This window comes from Pan paniscus, chromosome 8, assembly GCF_029289425.2.
Source record: "Pan paniscus chromosome 8, NHGRI_mPanPan1-v2.0_pri, whole genome shotgun sequence".
Lineage (NCBI taxonomy): Eukaryota > Metazoa > Chordata > Mammalia > Primates > Hominidae > Pan > Pan paniscus.
Window position 1 is genome coordinate 134,508,007 of NC_073257.2, and position 26,618 is coordinate 134,534,624.

The 26,618-nt window shown below is 48.3% G+C and overlaps 1 protein-coding gene across 1 annotated transcript; it reads left to right on the top strand.

Annotated features, from left to right (window-relative positions):
• Nucleotides 1-17,122: 17,122 nt before the first annotated feature.
• SPADH (spermadhesin family member) lies at nt 17,123-23,276 on the top strand. The gene is given in 5 exon segments (XM_034931762.1): nt 17,123-17,168; nt 19,875-19,904; nt 20,989-21,000; nt 21,003-21,123; nt 23,075-23,276. Coding segments are annotated over 5 exon segments (411 nt in total).
• Nucleotides 23,277-26,618: the final 3,342 nt, after the last annotated feature.

Genomic DNA, 26,618 nt, shown 5'->3' on the forward strand with positions numbered 1-26,618 from the left:
GGCATGGGGAGGTCTGGGAAGACTGCAAAGGACGTGCTGGGCAGGTTCCATGACCAGGAGTGGAGTCATCTGAGTGGGGCGAACTGAAGGACAAGGAGAGAGAGGCACTTCCTCATGGGCCCTGTGGGCATTGCTGGTGCAGAGATGTGTGTACTGGGGTGGGTTGGGGCAGGACAGCTGGGTGGAGCATTAGAGAGGCTCAGACATGAGGCTGGACCTCTTAGGGGTCTCCTTCCTAGAACATCCCCCCAGCTCTGTCAACTCCTCTCCAGCATGGGGGGCCCCTCTGCCCTCCCATCTGGGAAGCCTCACTGGGCAGGGAAAGGAGCTGCCTCTCCACAGAGCCTGTGTCCCAGGGGGAACAGAGCCTCCTCTAATCACCCAGAGTCTGGAGAGCGGACGGGCTGCTCCAACTTCAGAGTCAAAAGTGAGAGCTGTGAAGGAAAAGGGAAGAACCGCAGCATGGAGGATGCGGGCTGGGGGCAGGAGCAGTTTCCTTGTGATGCAGGCAGCTTATTAATTTATTTTTTACCAAGGACAGAGGACTTTCCAGGTACAGAACAAACCTTTTAAAATAGGAACATATTGGATCCTAGAACACCTCTTCCATGCCACTTCTTTTTTAACTCCTCAGGTGACTGCGTCTCTCTCTCCTTTTGCCTCATCAGTCACCCCATGAAAATCTATAGTGGATTTTAGCATAAAATGTTATTTGCATTTTTATTTTTGTCTGCCACTATGGAAACTCTAACTTTGGGTTCAAGCCATATTTCCTAAATGAATGAATTTGTGACTAGTGTGATAAGATCACGGAAGGCATTAGCAACATAGCAGTAAGTTACTGCCCTGCTATCCCAGGGCCATCATCATGGATTTTAACGTGGGAGTCACATTTCCATCAACTCCAGACAAAGCCAAGGGCAGGCCGCAGTAATGGATGAGACACATGATGAAATCTGAGTGACTAAGGGCTCCTCCCGCTCCAGAGGTGGAGTGGTGTCAGGACCCCCACTAAGTTTCTCGGGGCTTTCTAGGATGAAGGACACCTGGGAAATGGCTCTGACACGAGCAGTGCTACAACCCTCTACAAAACTTTGTTTTCATAAGGCAGCAAATAATGGTATGTTCACGAAGGTCATGATTCAGGGAACAGAGAGAAGGAGCTTGAGAGGAGGACAGGGCTTAATGAGCCAGGCATTTCTTGTGTCGCTATTTCTCCAGGGGTCAGAAGAGTGAGATGTTTGGAACATTTTCCTAAGGACCCTTTCCTTTTTCAAAGGTTTTTTGGTTCTGACTGTCCCTGTCACCAAGAGGCTCAAGGTTCAGCCAGTAGGAAAACTCATACAGAAGGTCCCCGTATTTCTGCTGTTCTGGGATGTGCCCCTCTTATCTTCTTATCCTACAGAGCCTCTGGGCTCCCGCCTGGGAGCAGGAGATACACTGGGGACTAAGTGAAGACGAGGGGTGGTGGATCAGGCTGAAGCGTTGGCCTTGAAAAGTGCCTGGTCTGGCCAGGGCTGCAGGCCTTCTTCCTGGAGGACACGCTTTGCTCAGAACAGGGCTGCTCCTGTGGAGCTGCCCTAACGACAACTTGCTCTCCCGTAATTGTGGCCATGGGTGAGGGGTTGGTGTTATCTGCTCAGGTGGGCTTCTAAGTCACTGGTCCTCTATTTTGTTTTGTAGTTTTCTTCAAGAAAGTGCTGAAAGGGCTCCAGTGCATGGGGCCTTCTCACACGTTTGGGCATATTTCCTGAATTTATGAGTACTCCTTTATTTTTAAGCCAATTTAGTACCTTCTGGCCACAACACATAACAAAACAGATGTATGCACACATAAATACATCTGAGCACACATGCACACTCATACGAAGATCCTATAGCTTTTACTTTGGAATTCTAGCCGAGAGATATCAACACAAACTCACCAGCTTATTAAAAAATGGTTGGATATAAGCAGTTGTTTTTATCTTAATACCAGTAGAATGGTCCTCTAAACTAGAAAAAATACATTTTCTTAAGCAAAAACCATATCCTTATGTTTTTGTTTCACCAAACACACATCTTATTCTCCTACTTATCTAACTCCTAGTAACTGTAATTCCCAGTGAAAATTCTAGGATTACTTAATTTAACATAACATGACTTTAAGATTTCAAATCAATAGAGAAAATTAAATTTACCAAATTAAACTTACCAAAGATGACCAAAGTCATGTGAACTGAAAAGCCTCTGAACTAGTTTCTGTTAGTCCGATAAACACTTAGACTTTTCTTTAAGACAATTAATTAGAGTTCTTTAGACTTTTCTTTAAGACAATTAGCGCTGTTTCATATAACTTGGTCGTGAAATATCACTTCCACATGACACATACAGTTCTATAGATGGACACGGACAGAGGCACATCTTAAACACTTTAGATTTTTCATTTGTGTGTTTTCAAAATTTTTCTGTCCCCTACTTCAGATTATTAGTCTCCTGATGATCTGTTCCATGTCCAAAATAATTGTTAACTAAGCAACTCTAAATGTACAACTCCAAAGACATGACTTTGGTGAAACAGGGTAGAAAATGTACATCTCAAAGGCACAGACTTAGACCTAAACAAAGTCAAGGTCTGTTATGTAAACTTTAAGCCATTGTCTTCCCCCTAGTTAAGGTTCCTAGTGGTACAGATGCAGAGACAGAGATGCTCTTACAAAACGGAGATTTCCTTTAATGATGTAAATTTTCTTTACAAAATGTTTTTATTAAAGTGACTTAATTTGATAGGTGTTTTTATTTGTTTGTTTGTTTGTTTTTGAGACAGAGTCCTTCTGTTGCCCAGGCTAGAGTGCAGTGGCGCAATCTCGGCTCACTGCAACCTCCGCCTCCTGGGTTCACGCCATTCTCCTGTCTCAGCCTCCTGAGTAGCTGGGAGTACAGGGGTCCGCCACCACGCCCAGCTAATGATAGGTGGTCTTTTAACTTAGCTTGATTAGATCACCGGCTTTAGGGTAAAGCTCTTTGGGGAATGGGGCCAAGAATGCATGCATTTTTTAAGGACTAAACCACAATGTTCTTATCCAAATGTGTGAAGAAAGGAGTATCTCCCTGTAGTAATGACCATTTCCTGCCAACTGTCCTCAGCCACCCCTAAAATTGTAGCTATCTTCTGCCATTACACACACTAAAGTCAGATCCTCTCACAGTCCAAGGTAATCTCTGGTACCCCCCAAAGCCAAAGAAACCAGGCAATGCAATACAAGACAGAAGAGCTTTAGACTTGAGAACAATCTGCCCATGACTGTTGAAACTCCACAAAGAAAGAACACCCCTAAAAGGAGTGAGCGGTGCCTTTATCCTGAGCTCTTTAAGGGACCCAAATTATTAGAAGCCTTTCTAGATATTTTTTTCACTTGGTACTGAAGATGGCAACAGGGTGGAAGTAAGTGAAACAACAATTTTTAAGAAAGGAAGTGAACTGAGAAGCCAAGCACCTTTTTGTTTTTCTTTTTGCAGCTGTGGGGGATTTTAGCCAATTCAGAGGCCTCCATAATTTGGAATTCTTATCCGGGTTTGACCAAGTCCAGTACAGTTGGTCAAATCCAATGGGAGAAAGACTGAAAAAAAAAACAGCGAAAAGCCAAAGAATATGCTTATTCTTCTTATTCATATAGTTGTATTTTTTGGATGGCTGAGGATGGCTATTTGGAGATTTTGGTGAGGTAGTAAACTGAAGGAGCCAATATGTACATGTTCCTCAGGGCCTCTGAGAAGTTGACATAGTCAGCATTTAGTCAAAGGGACCTTGACGGTTTCTGTGTCACCACCTGCCCCACTGAACGCTCTAATGGTAAGGAGAAATTAAGACCAGCTGGTTATCAGTCTTAACTTTTAGTCATTAAGGAGACTTTTCAACACAATATCCCAATTCAGCTACGTACCTAGGAACGGGGCCCAGGCCGAAGATTGCTCTCTACCATCTTAGAAGCAGGAAAGAAACTCAAACTCACCTTCCCTGTTGCAAGTAAGCAGAGATTCCAGGAAGGACTTGCTCTCCTGTTTCCAATGTCATGGAAATGTTAGAACCTTACTCAAGATTCTACTTCGGGATGGGGCCGCCGCGAGAGACCACCCGACACGGAGATCACAGCAAAGAGCACACTTTATTACTAGCGCGCTAGGGTCCCCAGAACATTAGGCCAAGAGACCCCAAATGGCTGTTTTTACACAGTTTATATAGGCAAAAACCATACATCAAAACAAGGGAGGGGTTACACAGCAATCAGGGGGAGGTTACAAATTGAAACAAGGGGAGGATACACACATTTGATTGGGTCACACATTAAGGCGCGAGGATTGGGAGTAACTGATTGGTTCTTAATTATGGCCTGAGCCAGCTGTCTCACTCTGGTTGGTCAGGGGGCTTACAGGTGGCGGGCAGTATTTCCTGGAAATGTTTTTCTGTTTTTAGTTCCCGGAACAGGGGAGGGGGACCGGGGCTCCTTGCCCTGCCCTGGGCTTCTGGTGCCCTTGATAGCCATCGACACACCCTGACTCCTGACCATCTGGTGTTTTTCAAGTGGCCATCGGGTGTTTTCCTCTAAGAGACTGTCTAGCGTTTTTCTCTAGGGTCTCTCATTCCCTCCTCTTTTTGTGACTTAGAGGCTCAATCTTGAGTCTCTTCGTCAGTTTTGATGGCCTGGTACCGCTGAGCCAGGACCATAGCCTGCACTATGTTTAACTTACTCTGAATAAAGGCCATCAAGCGGTTAAAAATGCAAGGTCCAAAAGTTAAAATGACTAGAAGCAAGATTAGGGGTCCTATGATAGTGGAAATGAGAGTGCTAAACCAGGGGGACTGGTTATACCAAGATTCAAACCAGCTTTGTTGGGATTCTCTTTCTTTTTGTCTGTCGTCTAGTCTTTTTCTAAGTTTTGCCATAGAGTCTTTAACTACTCCTGTATGATCAGCATAAAAGCAACACTGTTCTTTAAGGGCTGCACAAAGGCCGCCCTCTTTCAGAAAAATTATGTCCAGTCCCCGTCGATTTTGGAGTACTACTTCAGACAGGGAGGTTAAAGATTCTTCAAGTTTGGTAATGGAGTGTTCTATGGCCCTGAGGTCTTCATCTACAGCTGCCCTGAGTTGTTGCATTTAGTAACTGCCACGCACTAATGCTGCGGTGCCTGTCCCGACCCCAGCCGCCACTCCTAATCCTAACATAACAGCTAGGGTGAGGGAAACAGGCTCTCTCTTTATTCTAGCAGTTAGGTATTTTTGCTGAAACTGGGACTCAAAAGATTCTCCAGTTTGATAATAAACTCGGGGCACAATTTGTACTAATACACAATAGTCCTCACTGTCGTTGAAGACAGCTGCGGACACACAAGGGGTGAGCCCAGTCTTGCAAGCCCACCAGTCTGGCCCAGAGGGTATTAGATAGTGACTAGTTCTGGGCACTGCCAGAGTTCTATTACAAAGATGCTGATGACTAGGGGGCACCCGGCCTATACAAGTTCCCGACCCTGACACTTCTGCTAGGGTAAGTTTCTTATGCTGGTCCCATGCACACCCAGAATGGCTAGTGGAGTTAGTAAGACTACCAATAGAGGCAATACCTTCATAGTAAGGGGGGCCTGCGGCCAGGCAGAGCCAACAGGAGGTGGTGAATTCGGGCTTTGTCTGGTTCAGGGCGAGGTAGGCGCCTTTGATGAGGTTGAAGAGCCTATTGGTTACTTCCGGGTCGGGAGGCCGGCGGGTGGTCCCCGGGAGCGCCGACGGGGCCCTCGGGAGCGCCGAGGGGGAGGAGTTGGTCGACGAAGGGGACAGGGAGGAGTTGGATGACAGAGTGGAGTTGGACGACGAAGGAGATGGGGTAGGGGCCGGGGAAGTGGTGGTAGTGGTGGTTGGGACTTTTTGCCGACTCCCTGACTGAGGAGGTGCTCTCCCTGTTAGAACCGGGTTTGGCCCTACCGGGACTGAGGCTGAGACCGGGTTAACTAATAGCCTAATTTGGATAGGGAGCCCAGATGCTGGAGTTTGGTATAAATTTAGGCCCCAAATTAGTCCAGTTGTCCAGCGGGGGTCAGTTTTTGCGGCCTCCTCAAATTTGACACGGATTAAGTTACAAGTGGCCGAATACCTGGTCCTAGTACAGGGCTGGACATAGGACATGGTCACATACCAGGGTTGGGTCTCCCATTTCCGTTCCCCATCATTAGTAGTTACACATGACCAACTTGCACAGTATAGGGACATTATTTCACCACAGGTCTTTTTCATAGGCCCTGTCCGGAATCCAGGGCAGGCATAAAACCCGTTTCTACTTAGGGAGACTCTCCTTGCTCGTTTTCTCCACTCGCCACCCTCCATTTCATCTATCCTGGCTATTTTGTCAAGATTAAAGTACAAGTCAGGGAACCAGGTATTTAAAGGGGCTACATGTGAAGTCTCGTTGAGGACTTCATGGGTTTCAAAGTTAGTTATTTGCCAAGTCAAGCGATAGGGCTGGTGGGGGTTACTGCTGCTGGTAACACAGGGAAGCAAAAGCAAAAGGGCTAACAGTAGGTGGGAGGTTAGGCACGAGAGAGTCTTATCTTGAGAGGGTCGTCAGAGCGGCGAAGTTTCCATTTCTTAGGCGATGCTGATCCTGACGCCTTCGGAGCAGCTTTCATGTGGGATGCGTGGATCCAGGCGGCAACCCCGTCAACTTTCACAGCAGTGGGTGTGGTGAGAAGAACGATGTGTGGTCCCTTCCACCGGGGTTCTAGTCCTTGGGAGCAGTGTCGTCTGACATAGACGGAGTCTCCCACTTGGAACGGGTGACTGGTGTGTGGGTGGCCCAGCTGGTAAAGTTCTGCCAAAGGAGCCCAAATTTGGGCTTGCACTGCCTGTAGTCCTTTTAGCCGAGCCTGCAAGTCAGTCTCAGGGTTAGAGGGGGAGAAAGAATCAAGCAAGGTTGACAAGGGAGGTGGTCCTCCGTAGAGGATTTCATAAGGGGTGAGCCCAAAGCGATTAGGCGTGTTTCGGGCTCTTAAGAGAGCTAAGGATAGGAGGCGTCTCCAATCTTTTAAGCCAGTCTCTAAGGTCAATTTTGTCAAGGTCTTTTTAATAGTTCTATTCATCCGTTCTACCTGCCCTGAGCTCTGGGGCCTGTATGCACAATGAAGTTTCCAATTAATCCCCAGTATCCTGGCAAGTCCCTGACTTACCTGGGAGACGAAGGCTGGCCCATTGTCTGACCCGATTACCTTGGGAAGTCCAAATCTGGGGAAAATTTCTTCTAATATCTTCTTGGCCACTATGTGGGCCGTTTCTTGCCGGGTGGGGTAGGCTTCTACCCATCCTGAAAATGTATCTACAAACACTAATAAATACTTATATCCAGCATGGTGAGGCTTTATTTCAGTAAAGTCTACTTCCCAATAGGTCCCAGGGCGGTTGCCCCGTGCCCTTATCCCCGCCGGGACTCACGTAGCCCCGGCGTTTACTTGTTGGCAGGCCTTGCAAGCGAGCGTTACTTGCTCCAGGAGGGCGCCGACCCTGGGGATTAGGAAGTCAGTCTTTTCAATGAGCAGTTTTAGCTTCTTACTACTTAAATGTGTCCAAGAGTGCATCTGCTGCAGCATGGCCTTGGCCTCTTTTTGTGGGAGGACTGTCTTCCTGTCTTTTTCCCAATTTTTAGTCTCTGGGTTTTCTGTGGCTCCTAAGGCTACTGCTTCTTCCCGGTCTCCTGGTGTATAGATATAGCTTGTGGAAAGGGGTACCTGGTCAGCCTCTTTGGTTCTTGAAACTAAAGTCAATGTCTCTACTCTAGCGGCCTGCTTGGCCGCCTGGTCAGCTTGCCTGTTACCCTGGGCGACAGGGTCTTGCCCTTTTTGATGTCCAGGACAATGGATTATGGCCACCTTCTTAGGGAGGAAGAGGGCCTTTAATAAGGCGATTATTTCGGCCTTATTCTTGATTTCCTTTCCTTCTGATGTCAGGAGACCTCGTCTCTCGTAAATGCTCCCATGGGTGTGGGCTGTGGCAAAGGCATACCGACTGTCTGTGTAGATGTTAGCCTTTTTCCCCTGTGATAGCTCTAAGGCCTTTGTCAAAGCTATCAGTTCAGCCTTCTAAGCAGACGTGCCGGGAGGCAGTGCTTGCGCCCATACTGTGGCATGTCCATCCACTACCGCCGCCCCCGCCCTCCGGGTACCTGCGTCCATGAAGCTGCTACCGTCTGTGTACCAAGTGTGGTCCGTGTCTGGGAGTTCGTAGTCCTGGAGGTCTTCTCAAGTTCCGTGGGTCTCCGCTAGCACTTGTTGGCAGTCGTGGGAGCTCAGCGGGACCTCCGGTACAGGTAGCAAGGTGGCAGGATTCAGAGTGACTGGAGGGCCAAAGCTGACACGGTCCGTGTCTAGTAGGAGGGCTTGGTAGTGGGTTAGGCGGGCGTTGGTGATCCAACGGTCCGGGGGCTGTCACACTATGGCCTCCAAGGCATGCGGGGTAATGACAGTCAGTGGTTTCCCAAGGGTTAACTTAGCAGAGTCTTTGACTAGCATAGCGGTGGCTGCCATGATGCGGAGGCAAGGAGGCCATCCAGCCACCACAGGGTCCAGTTTCTTAGATAAGTAGGCTACCGGTCTCTTCCAGGGCCCCAGTTTTTGAGTCAAGACTCCTTTGGCTATCCCCCGCCTCTCGTCTACATAGAGGGTGAAAGGCTTGGATGTGTCAGGTAGCCCGAGGGCTGGGGCAGAGAGGAGCACCTTCTTTAAAGCCTCGAAGGCCTGCTGGTGTTCTTCCGACCAGGTAAAGGGGTTGCTCCCTTTAGTGAGGGCATAAAGAGGGGCTGCCAACTCAGCAAAACCAGGTATCCACAGGCGGCAAAACCCGGCAGTCCCTAGGAACTCACGCACCTCCTTGGGACTCCAGGGTGGCGGAATGCTGGCTACAGTCTCTATTCGCCCAGGGGTGAGCCACCTCTTTCCTTCACTTAGGATGTACCCCAGGTAGGTTACCTTAGTCTGGTAGATTTGTGCTTTCTTGGCAGATGCTCGGTATCCTTTCTCTCCGAGCTCCTGGAGCAGGTGTCTGGTGCCCTGCAGGCAGGCTTCCTTGGTGGGGGCGGCCAGGAGGAGGTCATCTACATACTGGAGCAGAGTTAAATCTGGGTGCTGGGTGCGAAAATCAGTCAAGTCTCGGTGAAGAGCCTCATCAAAGAGGGTAGGAGAGTTCTTGAACCCTTGGGGAAGCCGAGTCCAAGTTAATTGGCCCGAGATCCCCTTCTCTGGGTCTCTCCATTCAAAGGCAAAGAATCCCTGGCTTTGGGGAGCCAGGGGCAAGCAAAAGAATGCATCTTTCAGGTCTAGCACCGTATACCAGTTGTGATCTGGCCTTAAGGTACTGAGCAGGTTGTAAGGGTTGGGGACGGTGGGATGTATGTCCATGGTTCTCTTATTAATTTCTCTCAAGTCCTGGACAGGCCTATAATCTTGGGTACCAGGTTTCTTTACTGGGAGGAGCGGCGTGTTCCAAGGTGAGCGGCATGGCCACAAGACTCCTAATTCCAGAAATTTATTAATATGCTGCCGTATGCCCATACGGGCTTCTTGGCTCATGGGGTATTGCTTAATGGACACCGGCACTGCAGTGGGTTTGAGGTCAACTATAATCGGAGCTTGAAATTTAGCCAGTCCAAGTCCCCCTGTCTCTGCCCAAGCCTGGGGAAATTCTTGCAGCCAATTATCAGAAGGGCTGGTGGGGATAGGAGTCTCAAAAAGCCGGTACTCATCTTGCAAGGATACAGTCAGAATTTGGATAGGCTGGCCATCCTCATTTAGCACCTGGGCCCCTCTCTCCGAGAAATGTATCTGGACTCTGAGCTTGGTTAACAGATCTCGCCCCAGAAGGGGATATGGGCATTCAGGCACTACTAAGAAAGAATGAGTCACCATACCTTTTCCAAGGTTTACTGTTCGGTGAGTGGTCCACTTGTGCAGCTTTCCTCCTGTTGCTCCTTGTACCCAAGAGGTGCGAGATGAAAGAGGCCCGTCTGCTTTTGTCAAAACTGAATGCTGGGCCCTGGTGTCTACTAGAAAGGTGGTGGGGCGCCCCCCTATAGAAAGGGTTAGCCGGGGCTCGGGGGGGGGCTTCGGAGCCTTGACGCCCCTAATCACTGTCCTCTCCCAGGGTCAGGACAGGAGTGGGCTTTTTCCGGTCCTTAGGACGTTTAGGACATTCCTTGACCCAATGTCCTCGTTCCTTGCAATAGGCACATTGGTCTTTATCCACCTTCGGGCGCCTTCGTTCTCCCCCCTCTCTCCCTGGCCCTGGCCCTTTCCCTGTCACTACTGCTGCCAGGATTTTAGTCAAATGCCTGTCTCTCTTACGATCTCGTCGATCTTCTCGTTCCTCCTGTTCCTTTGCTAGCCTAGCTTCTTTCTCCTCAATAGTCTCTCTTTTATTATAAACTTTTTCTGCCTCTAACTAGTTCTTGCAGCCCATAGGTCTGGATCCCGTCCAATCTTTGGAGCTTACTCTTTATGTCTAGCGCTGCCTGATCTATGAATGACATTGCCACGGTGGCCTTGTGCTCTGGAGCCTCGGGGTTAAATGGAGTGTACATCCGGAACCCCTCTAAGAGCCTTTCCATGAAGGCCGCCGGGCTTTCATTCTTTCCCTGAGTAATAGTTCTTACCTTAGCCAAATTGGTGGGGCGCTTTCCGGCCCCTTTGAGACCTGCCAACAGAGCCTGGCGATAGATTCGGAGACTCTCCCTACCTGTTGCAGTTTCATAGTCCCAGTCCGGGCGGGTGAGGGGAAATCCCTCATCTATCTCATTAGGGAGTTGGGTCGGGAATCCTCCTGGCCCCAGCACATTTTTCCGGGCCTCGAGGAGGACTCACTGTCTCTCTTCTGTGGTCAGAAGAACCTGTAAGAGCTGTTGGCAGTCATCCCAGGTGGGTTGGTGAGTGAGGAGAATGGACTCTATCAGAGAGGTCAGAGCCTGCGGGTCTTGGGAGAAAGGGGGGTTATGGGTCTTCCAATTGTAGAGATCTGAGGCCGAAAAGGGCCAATACTGGACCGTGCGGTTCACGGTGCGGAGGGGAAAGAGAGAAGACTGCCAGGTGGGCTGGTCACCGGAGTCCTTGGCCCGCCGTAAGCGGAGGCGGGGTGTCTGAGGCGGGGTCTGAGGGGTGAGTTCAGGTGGAGCCGGAGAAAGGGATGGGTACAGAGAGGAGGTGGAAGAAGAGGAGGTCGGCACCGAAGAAGGGGAGGTTGGAGAAAGAGTAGGAGCCGAAGGGGTGGAAGAAGGGGCAGGGGACAACATGGGGGCTGAGGGTGTGGAGTAGGGAGGGGGGTTGAGGAGAGGGTTGTGAGATGGAGGAGGGAGAGGGTCTAGAAGGAGGAGGTCCCTCTGACTCTCATCCGGGAGAACAGGTTTCAGGGGGACCGAGGTCTGGTTTCGGGGGGCTTTCAAGGCGAGGAGGGTCGACTGGGAAGGAGGAGCTGAGGAGATGAGGGGCTTCACCCAAGAGGGTGGATCCCGAACCAGGTTTTCCCAGGTGATGATATAGGCCACCTGGTCAGGGCGGCCTCGTGGCCCTGGATCCATCACTTTTGCCTTAACCTGTAAGATAATTGAGAGGTCAAAAGTTCCGTCCTGGGGCCACCCTACACCGAGGGTGGCCATTCGGAAGAGCAAAAGGTTTTCCATCGCCATTTGCGAATTTCAACAGAAAGATTGTGGGCTCGAGCCTTTGCATCAGGAAAGTGAGTCAGAGTCAGAGAGAGAGGAGTCGTCAGTGTCTGTCCCATAGTCAAGCCCAAGTCAATTTCTAACACACAGACAAACAGGACAACAGCAAAAACAGAGACTGCACACACACAGAAGCCACGCGGCAAGAGAACGGCGCCACAATTCCACGAAGGATTCAGATGGCCGGGAGAACCGGCCTACAGAGGTGAGGAGATTGACGGTATCGTCAGTTCTCCTCCAGACAACCGCCAGAGCGGTTCGGATGGCCGGGAGAACCGGCCTACAGATGGCAGGAAGAACCCGCCTACAGAGGTGAGGAGACCGACGGGATCGTCAGTTTTCCTCCAGACTACCACCAGGGCGTCCCCCGGGGCGTAAGTGGGAAGGTGCCGGGCACGTCTACCCCCCTTCCACACTTATACAGACTGAGCACCAGTACTCTTCAGATGGCAGGGAGAACCCGCCTACAGATTTAGCCGGCTACAAAAATACACAAGTCAAGCAGACAAACAGAACAGAACGAAAGTACCTGCGCAGGATGTCTGGACGTCCGTCGTTGGCCCGGGCCGAGCGGGTCTTCACCATGCGGGTCGGGGGGGTCGTCAGGCGGTGACCAATCCCGGACGAGCCCCCAAATGTTAGAACCTTACTCAAGATTCTACTTCGGGATGGGGCCGCCGCAAGAGACCACCCGACACGGAGATCACAGCAAAGAGCACACTTTATTACTAGCGCGCTAGGGTCCCCAGCACATTAGGCCGAGAGACCCCAAATGGCTGTTTTTACACAGTTTATATAGGCAAAAACCATACATCAAAACAAGGGAGGGGTTACACAGCAATCAGGGGGAGGTTACAAATTGAAACAAGGGGAGGATACACACATTTGATTGGGTCACACATTAAGGCGCGAGGATTGGGAGTAACTGATTGGTTCTTAATTATGGCCTGAGCCAGCTGTCTCACTCTGGTTGGTCAGGGGGCTTACAGGTGGCGGGCAGTATTTCCTGGAAATGTTTTTCTGTTTTTAGTTCCCGGAACAGGGGAGGGGGACCGGGGCTCCTTGCCCTGCCCTGGGCTTCTGGTGCCCTTGATAGCCATCGACACACCCTGACTCCTGACCATCTGGTGTTTTTCAAGTGGCCATCGGGTGTTTTCCTCTAAGAGACTGTCTAGCGTTTTTCTCTAGGGTCTCTCAGAAAGCAGGAAAACTTGCCTTCCTTGTTAGAAGTGAGTAAAACTCCAGAAAAGCAGTTGTATGGTGAAATACACCTTAGATCTCACCCAAGTTTTGGGGAGATCAGGGATTCTCTGGAGTGGGGAAGCTCCCAGGCCTCAGCAAATGGTGCCATTGGTTTGAGCAATAAAGATAGCTCAAGCCAGTACCAAGCACCCACAGGAGATTCATCAAAGGTCAGGGGCACCTCCACTCAGAGTCTCTTCAGTTGGTGGCCAATTTGTAAACCAAAAGGTATCTGAGACAGGTCTCAATTGATTTAAAAGTTTATTTTGCCAAGGTTAAGGACATGACTAGAAATTGAAAAAACAAACACACACATGCACACACACACACACACACACACAGAAAAAGCTTGTGGTCCCAAGATGATTTTGTGGGCTTCAATACTTAAAGGGGAAAAGATGGCTGGAAGGGAAAGAGGGAGGGTATGGTCATCCACATGTCTACGCTGTGCCGCTTGGGCTGGAAGGCATAGGATTAAGCAACTTCTCTTGCATCTCTGTTCCTACATTTCATTGTGTTAATTTTTTTCCTTCCCAATCAATAATCCTGGCTGGAAGGCATAGGATTAAGCAACTTCTCTTGCATTTCTGTTCCTACATTTCATTGTGTTAATTTTTTTCCTTCCCAATCAATAATCTTAATTCAATTACTTTAAAAATGTTTCTAAGTCTTAAGAAAAGGAGCAGGTAGGGGATAGTCAATCATGAGTTTGTCTCACACTCAGTAAATAGGCATTTACATAAGATAAGGTGAACATAGAGTAACTACCTGTGGAGATATTTAACCTTTTATCTGTAGCTCTCTGCTTAGGAACAAAAGGAAAGGCAGCTTCTTGCATGCCTCAGCTTTCAGCTTAGTTTCCTTTTTCCTTTTGGCATAGGAAATTGGAGTTTGGAGTTTTCACAGAAGATAGATAACAAATAAGCATAAGAAAAGATACTGCCAAATGAAGATGGAATTTTTGTTGTAGTTACCAGCGTAAGGGCTTGGAGTTTAGCCATAGCCTGGCTTTCCATGATTTGATTTTCAGAAGCCCAGTCAATAGATTACGGTTACTTTACTCAATAACTACCATTTTATGTAAATCTTCAGGATGAGTGTTTCCCAAGCATAATGTTTTGCATATTTCCGTCTGCTTATTCTTGTAATTTAGATGGCTGTATTTTCTGATGGCTGTGGCCGGCTTCTGGAGACTTTGGTGAGGCAGTAAATAGAAGGACCCACATGCACATGTGCCTCAGGGCCTCTGAGAAGTTGACATAGTCAGCATTTTGTCAAAGGGACCTTGGAGGTTTCTGTGGCGCCACCTGCCCAAGCTGTTTGGAATCTCCCAAATGAGGTGCCGTGGCCGGTCTGCTCAGCCTGGGGGATTTTAGCAGGTGATGGATGGTTCTCATTCTTCTAAGACTCTCTAAAGAGCAAGCACTTTAATTTCTGGTATTCAAGGGGCCTTGTAGAGCTTAGGATATTTTCAGCTACATGCACAAAAACCTCATCTCAAATTGACTTAAACAATGAGGACAGGGATTGACGCCTGTGTCTGGACAATGCAGAGGCTTTGGGGCTGACATCAGCAGCAGCTCTGGCGTGGCCTTCCCACCATTGCCTTGCTCTGCAGCTCTGCCAGTTGGCTTCATCCTCATCCTGGTAGCAAGGGGGAGCAGCCATGTCTGCCTCCCTCTGAGTCCCACCTTCCTTTGATGCCATTGGACCAATCTGGGTCACACACTCAAGTCTGCATCCATCACTGATGCAGAGGGTGAGCCTTCTGTCACCATCCACGCCACCTTCCTACTCTACTCAGGCCAGCATTTAGAGCTAGGCTTGGAGCCAGTTGCTCCTAGGACACATTGGGTATGCTGGGTGAGAATAGATACCTGGAAAAAGTTGGGGTTTTTTGTTTCCAACTGGGAAATCATGCTAGGGAGACAACACAAAAAATGCCCATCAGACCCTAAAATTCTTCCTGGTAAAGTAAAAGTAAGGGTGGTGGGGAGGCAGATAATGGCAGACCTGGAACAGAGGAGACCAGTTGGACTGTTCTGACACTGTGGATGGCGTCAGTCACAGGGGTCTTTGAACAAGGTGCAGAGAATTACTAACCTCTCCTGGAGAAGCAGAGGACAGGTATGAGTGCAGCAGGCTATGAGAGAAGAACATACAAAGGGAAATAAACAAATCCACTTAGGGCTACATAGGAGCAAGGGACGACCTGGGAGGATAAAGATCTGAGGGACACAAATCCTCAGAAGCTGGTGCTAACCCAAATCTTTCCTCCAAGCTGACATCGTGACTTGGGGCACCTAAGACTTTGGTTTCCAGGGTCCTCCAGAAAAGATACTAGGTCTTTGTTCCTTCAGGCAGCCACAGCCATGTGGGGACGATGCTGGAAGACATGTAGCCATCCTGACACATTGGAGCCCATGGCAGGATCCTTGGGCTGGGGTATAAGAGGAAGGATGCATCCTCTCCATGGGCTCCAGCATTTGCTCCATCTGGGCATTCACATCCAATTGTGGGGAGCTTTGACCTCTTCCCAGCCCAGGGCCAGGGGTAGGGTGAATGAGGGCTAATGGGACAGGGTATCTGGAGTAAGAGGAGGAAGGAGAATTGTGAGGAAGTATTGCAGTTTACTTTAGTAATACATGGGGGCTTAACACTAAAACAGCCTTTTTCAGTGACTTCTGAGTAGGGAGAAACAACTGGGCTCCCAGCCCAGCAGTGTCGATTGGGCTCCCAGCCCAGCAGTGTCGGTCTGTTCTACTTGAGTTGGAAAGCCCCTTCACACTGTGAACCCATCACGGCCTGTGCAAACAAAGTTGTGGGAAATAAAGGCCGAGGGTGGCTTCTTTGATCCATAAGAAGACGAGTGATGCAATACAAGATTGTCCTGAAGATATGAACAGGCATTTCTGAAAGAGCTGCAGTGGGAGTGGAGGCATTGAAAAGGTGCCAGCCCCACTGGACTTTGGGGAAATGCCTTTTATAACATTAGGTATTATTTCCATCATATTTGATTACAAGACATATTAAAAGATGTGACAAAATCAGGAGTTGGTTAGAGTTTAGGAAAATGGGTCCTCATGAAGTCCTGGTTGTTGTATAAATTGGTCCCAGTCTTTGGTTGGCAAATTGGCTTGCATTCCTTCATATGGCTGAATAAATTCCCATTATGGCTATACCAAGTTTTCTTCATCTGTTTCTCAGTTGATATTAGATAGTTTCCCCTCTTTGGCTAATATAAGCAATGCTACTATGAACATTCATGTACAAATTTATGTCTAGACATATGCTGTTAATTCTCTTTAGCATACAGCTGGTGGAATTGCTAGATCATAAAGGAACTCTCTGTGTAACCTTCTAAGAAATTTCCAGCCTGTTCTCCACCAAAGCCTCTTTTAACCATGACCCTGCCCTGGGACTGAGCCATGTGGATCCTGGCATGACACATGTGTAATACAGGCAGACACAGATACTCATGCCATCTACCTGGACATTCTCACATGGGTGGGCCTATCCCTGCAGTGGCCCCACTGTGACCCACTCACACCTTGATCTGCTCAAGGGCCTGATTTCATGCCTTTGCTCTCCTGTGACACAGAGAGGGCTGTGGGAGAGATGGGCAGTCAGGAGTTCGGGACCTCACCCTGGTTCTGCCCCTGATGCCATGTGACTTTGGGAAAGTCTCCTGGTTCTCTCTGGGTCTCGGATCTTCAGCTTTCCAAGGACTCCTGGCCTGCCTCACCTCTGGGGTGTCGTGAGGCTTCTGCAACATAATACAGCTGCAGATGCTACAAGTTAACCCGAAGAAAGAGGGCTGCCCCAGTAGGAGATCATGGATTGAGGCCAGCTTGTGATACTTCCCTTGAGTCTGCCTGGGCGGAAAGGAGAAGGAGCACCTGGCCATTATATCTCTGTCTAGGTGAAACCTGGAACCTGGCTGAGAAAGATCAGTGTTGATTAGCATCTAGCCACACCTCACCCCTCCCTCTCTAGACCACCCAGGTGATCCTGCAGCACCCTCAGATCCTACAGCTTGGCCAATCTTGGCTCCAGATGGGAGGGAGAAGATCAAATTTCATGGGTGTTTCTATATAACCCCAAGCCACCAGAGCTGAGCTCACTCCTGAGTTTGGTGCCAGGCCCTGCTGAGGATGAGGCTGTCCAGAGCCTTCGCTTGGCCGCTGCTGTGCAGTATAGGTAACGCATGGCCCCAGGCCCTTTCTCCTGGGCCTCGCACTGTTTTCCTTTTCAACTGCAGAGATTTTTAAATTTGCTTATTGCCAAGGAAGAAGCCCATGGCTGATTAGCTGAAAGATACTCTCTTCCATACAAAATGTTTCACTTAGTGCTGGTGGAGGAAGAGACAAATAGGAAAATATCTATGTCATTGTGCTGATGCCATCGTGATTTTTAAACATTTCTGGGTTCCTGAGTTCCCGGTCTTGATGTGTTCTGTGACCCTCCTTCCTGCCTTAAGCAATGTATGCTGAGATTCTGCAGGGCTCACCCAGAAGTGGCTGAGAAAATCAGACATGGTCTTGCTTTCGAGGCTTTCCAGGTGGTCTGACAGCAGGCAGTGTCTTGGTGAGGGTGCCCTGCATGGAATGTGTCTGGGGACTTCTAAGGGGGTAACTGTGGCCCTTGGGGGAGCCCACAGCAGGAGGGAGCTCTGCATCTGCCCAGCGGGTTGTCACATGGCTGCTGCAGCAACTTCGGGAGGAGCAATAACCAGCAGCTCCCACCGCTGGCTGGGAATGCCTGGAAGAGGGGGAGTCACTTGCCCTCTAGAGGGCTGGACCCTGGGAATTGTGTCAACTGCGTGAGGACTGGCCAACTGATTTTGAATGCAGGCAGGAAAGGAAGAGGGTATAGATTTCCTCAGGGAGATGTCTTCGTCTCTATGTCTCTCTTGCCCTGGCTTCCTGTTTCCCTCATTCTCCCCACCTTCTTTCTTTGTATCCTCCTCTCTCTCCCCTTTCCTTCCTGAGCTCCTTGTTTCCTACTCTCGTCACTTCTTTCTCCTCTCTTGCCCTTGCCGGGTCCTTTCCAACCTTGCCCATTTCTCCTGCGCTGCTCCACTTTGCTGACTGCACACTCACGTCAGGGGCTGCCCCATCACCGGGTGCTCTCCTCCCCTGCCAGGATTTCAGCCTCACTGTAGGCCCCAGCTCCACGTGGCTGCCTCTGGCTAAAGCTTCAGATGCCCATCTACATTTCCAACTCAGATAACAGCTTACAGCTTCTGTCTAAATTAGGGCTACAGTGAGGCCTTAGGGCAACTGGTCATAGGAACCCTAAGAGCTTGGTGGAAAAACTTAATATGCTTGACATTTGGTTTCCTCATCCTTGGTGAAATCAAGAGACACAAAGACAACTTGATGAAAAAGAGGCAGAGGTGCCAAGCTTAAATGCAGAAACTAATGAGTGCTGCATAGCCTTGGCCAAGTCACCCAACCTCTCTTCACCTCAGCTGTAGAATCGGGGTGCCTCGACAGGGCTGTTGTGAGGAGTTAGTGAAGCAAAAGGTTCCATTCAAGCAAATTTAGAAAAGTTCATTACTAAAGCTCCCTGGAGTGATCACTAGCCTCACAGCCTGAAAGCTTGTATAGTTAGTGATTGTTAAGTAGCAGCTTCTTCCCCATGCCTCAAGGCCTTTGCCTAAGAATCTAGATGAAAGGAATTTAAGGTAGATGTGGTTACAGTACAGAAATGTCACTCAATATGACAGGCATGTTCAGGATTTGCACTTGAGGTCTGCTTTCTGGGGAATCGTGATTTATTTCTTCCAGAGCCAACTTGATAGAGGCCCCAGCTGTGGGGAGACTCTTCTTTGCACCCACAAAGGACCAATATAGTCTCAGACTCAGGAAGGACAGCTAAGATGTCCTGGTTGACTTTCTTGTCAGAATAGGTTGTGTAGCATTATAAGGATTGCTAATTTACTTAGTAAAGAAACATCATCTAATTTGGAAAACGAAGCAACTGTCTTGAAAGCGTTAGAGTGACAGATCAGGTGTATGCCAGGCTACCCTGTGCTGGGCATTGGGCCATGGGCTCGTGCACCCAGCTTCATCCTGTAAGGTAGTTAAAATCAAGATGCCTATTGTATAGATGAGTGACTGAGGCTTACGGAGAGTTAAAAACTTTGTCCAAAGCCGTTCAGCTCTAGGCTGCTGGGACAGTTAACCAGGGACATCTGATTCTGAACCCGTGTGCCTGCCCGCTAGATCATAGCCTGACAATGATCCCAGTGTCACGTGCACCGTGGGACGTATGAGATTGCATGCAGGGCTGGCTTGGATCCCGTTATTTAACTCCAGTCCCTGAACAGTGAAATTTCCATAAATAAACATGGCTCACTTCTACTCACTTAAAAATTTTAGTCAACAGATTTATTTCAAATTCAAATTAATCACTGGTTTTGTTATAGAATTTACGAGGAGAAGTGTTTATATCAGAGTTAAGGTAGCTGACTTTTATTTTTTCCCAGGAAAGTGGGACATGAGACCTTTAGCTAAAAAATCAGGAATGTCTCGGATAATTCAAGACAAGCTGACTACTCTATCAGAGCAGTCATTTCTGACCATGGCTCCAGAGTGAGACAAACTTTAATTGAGTGGAATGGGAAAAACAAGAATGCTGTGAGTGAGCTGGTTTGTGAATTTGTGAGTGCTGAGAGCCGATGCTTCCTTCCATCCTTCTCTCTGGGTAACCCAGGGCTGTTCCCATAAATGGGGACAGTGACGCCATCTCTTCTTCTGCTTAGCTCTGTCCCTTTGTGCTCAGCTCTGTCCCTTTGCACTCAAGCTCCTCTTCACAGTGTAGTCATTTTCCTTTCTTCTGCTTTCACCCATTGGTAAGTTCAGATTTTCGTGGTTTTTTTTGTTTTGTTTTGTCTTTCAACCACAACTGTTAAAGCTCAATTTGCCACAGGTAAATGCAGACAAGACTGTTACCCTCTTTCCCTTGCCTCACACAGAGACACTGTTTTGGGGTTGAAATCCAAATGGATCAATGAGAAGGGCATGTACCAGGGATAATTCTTGTCCAAAAGGACTTGGTAATTGGATTCAGCCTTCATAATCGCTAATTCCCCCTCCCACCCTCTCAGTGCTCCCCTCCATGAGCTTCCTCCCAACTTCCCCAACACCTCCAAGCCCCCCCGAAGTCTCCTCTGCCCTCCTGTCTGACCAGCCTGCTGGGCAGGGAAAGGAGCCACCACTCCACAGAGCCTGTGTTCCTGGAGGTTGGGAGCCTCTTCTAAACACCTGGAGTCTGGAGATCTGAGGAGCTGCTCCATCCTCGGTGTCAGAAAACTGCTCCTCCCTCTAACCTGCTTCCTCCAGGGTGCAGTTCTTCCCTCTTCCTATGAGCTTCTCCGTGAGGATGCAGGCTAGAGGGAGGAGCAGTTTCTTGCGATGCAGGGTGGCTTGTTGATTGATTGGTGGATTCACCTAGTGCTTAACCAGTTGCTGGGCACAAGCTAAGTGCTTTAGAAACTGGAACACATTTGACCACTCAAGGAAAGTGCTCTTTTCATCCTCAGTCACACTTTCAGAGCCTGAGGCATCACTGAACCTCAAGGAGATGGATTCTCATTTGTTCAGGGATTGGGCTACTATTGGGGCAGGAGCACTGCCTATTTGTTATTTGTCCAGCCTGCCCTAAGAAAAGATCTGTAGGGAAATGGAAAGATAGTGTTTGTGCTGATTTTCTGTTCACTAATCGGGCAATACGATTGGTGAGAAAGTTTTAGTAAGGGGAGTTAAGTTCCTCTATTTCCCACTGGTCATAAACAAATTGTAATTTAAAATAAGTGTGGGTCACCTAATAAAGTCTGAAACCAAAAATCCCACCTTGTTTGTGGAGCCATCAGACTGGCCATTAAGGTTGAATTTTCTTCCCAAGGATGGGAAGTTGGGAGAATCAGTAATAACAGGGGCCCCTGGAATGACACAAGCCAATCCCAGACCTAGAGCATCCCTGCAGTGCCTGGGCCTCGTTTCTCCTCTTGTAGCACCCAGTGACTGTGGGGCCACTACACGGATGAATATGGCAGGATCTTCAACTACGCTGGGCCGAAAACTGAATGCGTCTGGATCATCGAGTTGAACCCCGGGGAGATACTCACGGTGGCCATTCCAGACCTCAAGTGAGTACTGGGGTTGTGAGTTTTCTTTGATGTTGTTGGTATTTCTAGGAAAGATCCCATCTTGACCTCATATGGTTCACCTTCCACCCTATCCATGACAGCCATTTGACACATAATTTGACTACATTTTCACTTCCTGTTGAAAGCTTTTCACTGGCTCGTTTTCTCCAAATAAAGTTGATCTTCTTGTCATGCCTTTCTCATTCCTCACAACTGGTTTCTCTTCTCTGCTCACTTCTGATCACGTCTCCTCTCTGGACCCTGCTGTGGGCTGTGCCATTACGCTGAGTTTCCTGGACACACCAGAGTCCAGCAGCTCCTTGCCTTTGCTCACACCTGCCCTCTGCCTGGAATGCATCCTTCAATCCCTGCCAGACTCATCTGCCCTCTGCAAAGGGTTTTCATGTTGTATTTCATGAGTTAGCTCAAGGACAACAACCTCCATAACAATAAAACCACTTTCCTGACTCTCTGCAGAGGAGGAGAGATCTTTTTCTCACAGGGGTTTACATAATACCCCTGGAAAGCTCTACACTGAATTTATAGTGTAATATTACTCTTGCCTATGACTTCGTTTGTGTCTACTAGGAGTCTGTCTTTGGATTGCAGGTATTTTTCTTAAATGAATGAATGAAGTGATAAAGCCACAGAAGGCATTTCCAATGCAGCCTAAGTTACTGCATTGATATCCCAGGGCAGTGTTCACAGATTTCAGCATGGAAACCACATTTCCATCAATTCCAGACCAAGCCAATCACAGCCCACAATGGTGGATGAGACAGATGGTGGAACTGTGTGACCCAGAGGTCCTGTCCCCTCCAGACAGCCTATGGGCTCAGAATCCCACTACATTATGCAGGAGTTCTATGGGATCAAGGACACTTCGAGACACCTGCCTCAAATACGGGGCTTAAACTGTCTACCCAACCTGAGGCCCAGGGATTCAAAAAGGATGTGTGGCCATGAAGACCCAGATGGGGAAACAAGGAGAGAAGGAGCTTGAGGAGGGACCTGGAATGAAAGAGTCGTGCACTTCCTGTGTCATAATTTCCCCAAGGCCAGCGGGATGGGCGGCTGTGGACATTTTCCCATATTGTCCCTTTGTCCTTTTCAAAGTTGATTTTGAATCTGATTGTCCTTGGCACCAAGGAGGGACACAGGCTGGGCCAAGAGCAAAACTAGTATAAAGTCAGCCCCGTGTGTGTCCTGGTGGGGTGTCCCCTTGTTGTCTTATTATACCCCAGAGAGGCTGCAGCCCCTCCTTGTGAACTGAGACCTGCTGGGGCCTGAGGATGAGGGGTGGAGATTAGTACTGGAAAAGCACAGGGAGGAGAGGGAAGTAGGGAGGTCTCCTAGGACTGAGAACTTCCATGTGCAGCTTGTCTCTCACAGGATGGAGATAGAGACCCCTCTCTCCTCTGCAGTGAGTAAACAAGGCCAAGCTTATGCTAGTGGAGGGTCATGCTTCACCTCTTCCTGTCCCATCTGCCAGGGGAAAGGAAGGCAGGAACCAGGGAGTGGTGTCCACACACTCATTTCTGGTGATTTTTGTCCTGACACAGAGGTTGTGGTTTAAGGAAACACACCACTCTGCTGGCTGCATTCCCTGTTTGGGGAACTTGAAACACAGCTGATGTTTTGACTAAAATTCCTGGGTTGGAATCCTAGGGCCATGGGCTGGGCTCCCTGGAAGACATGGAAACCATGAGACTGGGAAGCCACCTGCTGCCCTGGTGGAGGTGAAGGTTTCTGGGAAGATGGAGGGGGTGCTCGGGCCCCTGCTTGCGTTATTGAAGAACTGATGAACTTTCCTTCTTTCGTTCTCATCTGTCCTTGCACTTCTCATGAGCAAAGCTGTTGGGATCTAGTGTGGATTCATTGGTGGAGGGAGGTGGCAGCCTGGCTGGAGGACAAATCCAAATGCTGATGGTTGCCTTTTCTTCTGACCCAGAGGATTCTCATGTGGCAAAGAATACGTGGAAGTGCTGGATGGACCTCCAGGGTCTGAGTCCTTGGGCAGGATTTGTAAAGGCTTCAGTACATTCTATTACTCTTCTTCCAACATCATCACCATCAAGTACTCCAGAGAACCCAGTTATCCACCCACCTTCTTTGAAATATATTACTTTGTTGATGCTTGGTCAACATATTAATAGGAAGGTCGGGGGAAGAGGCACCTGCTGATGCTCCCCTGCTCTGCCTGAGCCTGGTTCTGCATATGTTGGACAGAGGCTATACCTGGGACTGCAGAAATAAGATTGAGTCATAGTTCTCCTGGACCAGCATTGGGTGAGGGAGAGGGAGTGTGACCCTGTGACCTTTCCAGAAAAAGGTACGGGTTCTGTCTCAGCATTTCTGTACACCCACATCTTTAGTGTTAGAAGATCATATGTGAAAACTTTCTTTATCTTTCCTGTCTTCTTGATATAGAAGTGTGTATCTCTGAGAAGCCATCTTTCTCTCTATTGATCTTATTATATGCCCTGTAGCATTTTCTAGTGTATTTCTGCAAAGTGAGTAGTATATGAACTATATACTATAAGGAATGTATAGTATACATATTCTATATGAATATATAATCCTAGAAAAAATATATAAACAAGAAATATATATTATATATACATAAAATATATATAAATAAGAAACTTGTGCCTCCTGGACTGAGATTATACTTGGTGCCCTATGAGTCTCTGGACACACTGAAATACACAGCACACGCTCCCCATCCCTAAGAGACTTAGGGATTCAGTTGAGGACTGAAACCAGCTTGCATAGAGTCAAACAGCAGCACAAGAAGCAATGGCCCCTGACACCCCCATCAGGCAGTGGGTGACAGCTGCAGACACTGTGAGGTCTGGGGTTCACCCAGCTATGCTGTTCACACCAGGCTTCCCAGTGAGGTGGAGCTCAGGTCTGGCCTCCAGCATGGGGAGGTCTGGAAAGGCCGGAATAGGACGTGCTGAGCAGGTGCCGTGAGCAGAGGTGGAGTCACCCGAATGGGGTGAATTTAGGAACAAAGAGAACACAGAGAAAGGTGCTCCCTCCATCTTTCTGAGTGTTTCAGAAAGGGCAGAGCTCCCAGTAGGGCCTGTGTTGGGCATATTTGAGTGCATTTCAGGCACATTGCTGAAGTGGCTACTTCTTCCTTCACCATGGGTGAGGTCTATCTGGGGACAGAAGAAGGCTTGGCTCCTGGTTTTGGTTCTGGATGAGTCCAGTTTTGTTTTGTTTTGTTTTGTTTTGTTTTGTTTTCCCCGGGATACTTGGTCAGTCCCCAGGAGGCCCACAGTCCTCCCTGAATGTGACCAGGGGAGAGGAGGACACAGGGTCAGGGACCTTCCAGAGCTGACCTTGCGGAGTTTCCCTCCACCCTTGAAGCTGGAAGGAGCATCTGGATCCTGTAAACCTCACATGAAGCAAGCATCTCTGTCTGTCATCTAAGTTGTTCCAGAATGTTTGTCTTGGAGCTTGAAGGATCACCTGAAACTCACATGTTTGAAGAAAAAAAAAACAAATCCTAGTTTTGGTTGGCTTTTCTGGTTTTTCTAAATGTACAGATATGGAGACACAGCAGGTAGGACTTGTCCTCTAGCTCTGGTGCACAGCACACGGTAGCCTGGGACTTTGTGTGAGCAGGTCAGGTCTTTAATGTTCCAAGAGCATCTTGGAGTAGAATAATACAATGTGACCAGCTGAACATGACTTCTGCTTAGCGCGCTGATGTCTTTGACTGGAAAAGGTCCAGGGAAACCCTGGACAGAAAGCAGAGTCAAAGAAAAATAACAAGCTACCTGTGTCCATTCTGTCGCTGACTGACATGCGGCTCCAGGTCAGACTTTTTACTTCTGTCAACCATGTTTTTCTCATGTGTGAACTGGAGATAGAAACATCAGACTTTTTACCTCTGTCAACCATGGTTTCCTCATGTGTGAACTGGAGATAGATAGAAACATCAGACCTTTTACCTCTGTCAACCATGGTTTTCTCATGTGTGAACTGGAGATAGAAACATCAGATCTTTTACCTCTGTCAACCATGGTTTCCTCATGTGTGAACTGGAGATAGAAACATCAGACCTTTTACCTCTGTCAACCATGGTTTCCTCATGTGTGAACTGGAGATAGAAACATCAGACCTTTTACCTCTGTCAACCATGGTTTTGTCATGTGTGAACTGGAGATAGAAACATCAGACCTTTTACCTCTGTCAACCATGGTTTTCTCATGTGTGAACTGGAGATAGAAACATCAGACCTTTTACCTCTGTCAACCATGGTTTCCTCATGTGTGAACTGGAGATAGAAACATCAGACCTTTTACCTCTGTCAACCATGGTTTTGTCATGTGTGAACTGGAGATAGAAACATCAGACCTTTTACCTCTGTCAACCATGGTTTTCTCATGTGTGAACTGGAGATAGAAACATCAGACCTTTTACCTCTGTCAACCATGGTTTCCTCATGTGTGAACTGGAGATAGAAACATCAGACCTTTTACCTCTGTCAACCATGGTTTTCTCATGTGTGAACTGGAGATAGAAACATCAGACCTTTTACCTCTGTCAACCATGGTTTCCTCATGTGTGAACTGGAGATAGATAGAAACATCAGACCTTTTACCTCTGTCAACCATGGTTTTCTCATGTGTGAACTGGAGATAGAAACATCAGACCTTTTACCTCTGTCAACCATGGTTTTCTCATGTGTGAACTGGAGATAGAAACGATGACAAAGGAATAATAATAGTGAAAACCATTAAATGTTTATTCAACACAACATTCTCTAGGTACTACCTTAATAATGTCATACACGTTGTCTAATTTCATCATGACATGAAGTCTTTTGGGGTAGTATTACTATCCCTAGTTTACTTAGGATTTGAGAAGGTTTTGTTTTGTTTTGTTTTCTGTAGGTTTGTTTGTTTGTTTCTGAGATGGAGTCTCACTCTGTCACCCGGGCTGGAGTGCAGTGTCGCGATCTTGGGTCACCAAAAACCCCGCCTCCCGGGTTCAAGCAATTCTCCTGCCTCAGCCTTCCTAGTAGCTGGGATTACAGGTGCGCTCCACCTTGCCTGGCTAATTTTTGTATTTTTAGTACAGACAGGGTTTCACCATGTTGGCCAGGCTGGTCTTGAACTCCTGACCTCAGGTGATCCACCCGCCTCAGCCCCCCAAAGTGCTGGGATTACAGGTGTGAGCCACTGTGTCTGGCCTAGGATTTGAGAAAGTTAGTTGAAAATAACTTCTCCAGAGGCACACACTGTCATGCCAGCTAGGACTGTGATGAGGGCCATCTGATGCAGAGGCTGGGCTCCTACCAACACGTCCATCATGAGTGCGAGCCACAGAGTCATGTCCCAGAGGGAGGCCCTGTGACTGCACTCAGGGCTCCTGCATTCAAGTCCATGACAGGTCCCTGAAATGGTGAAAATTTCATAAATTAAGATGGCTTATTTCTCCTAACTCCAAAAAAAAATCGTATTCAACAGGTTTACTTC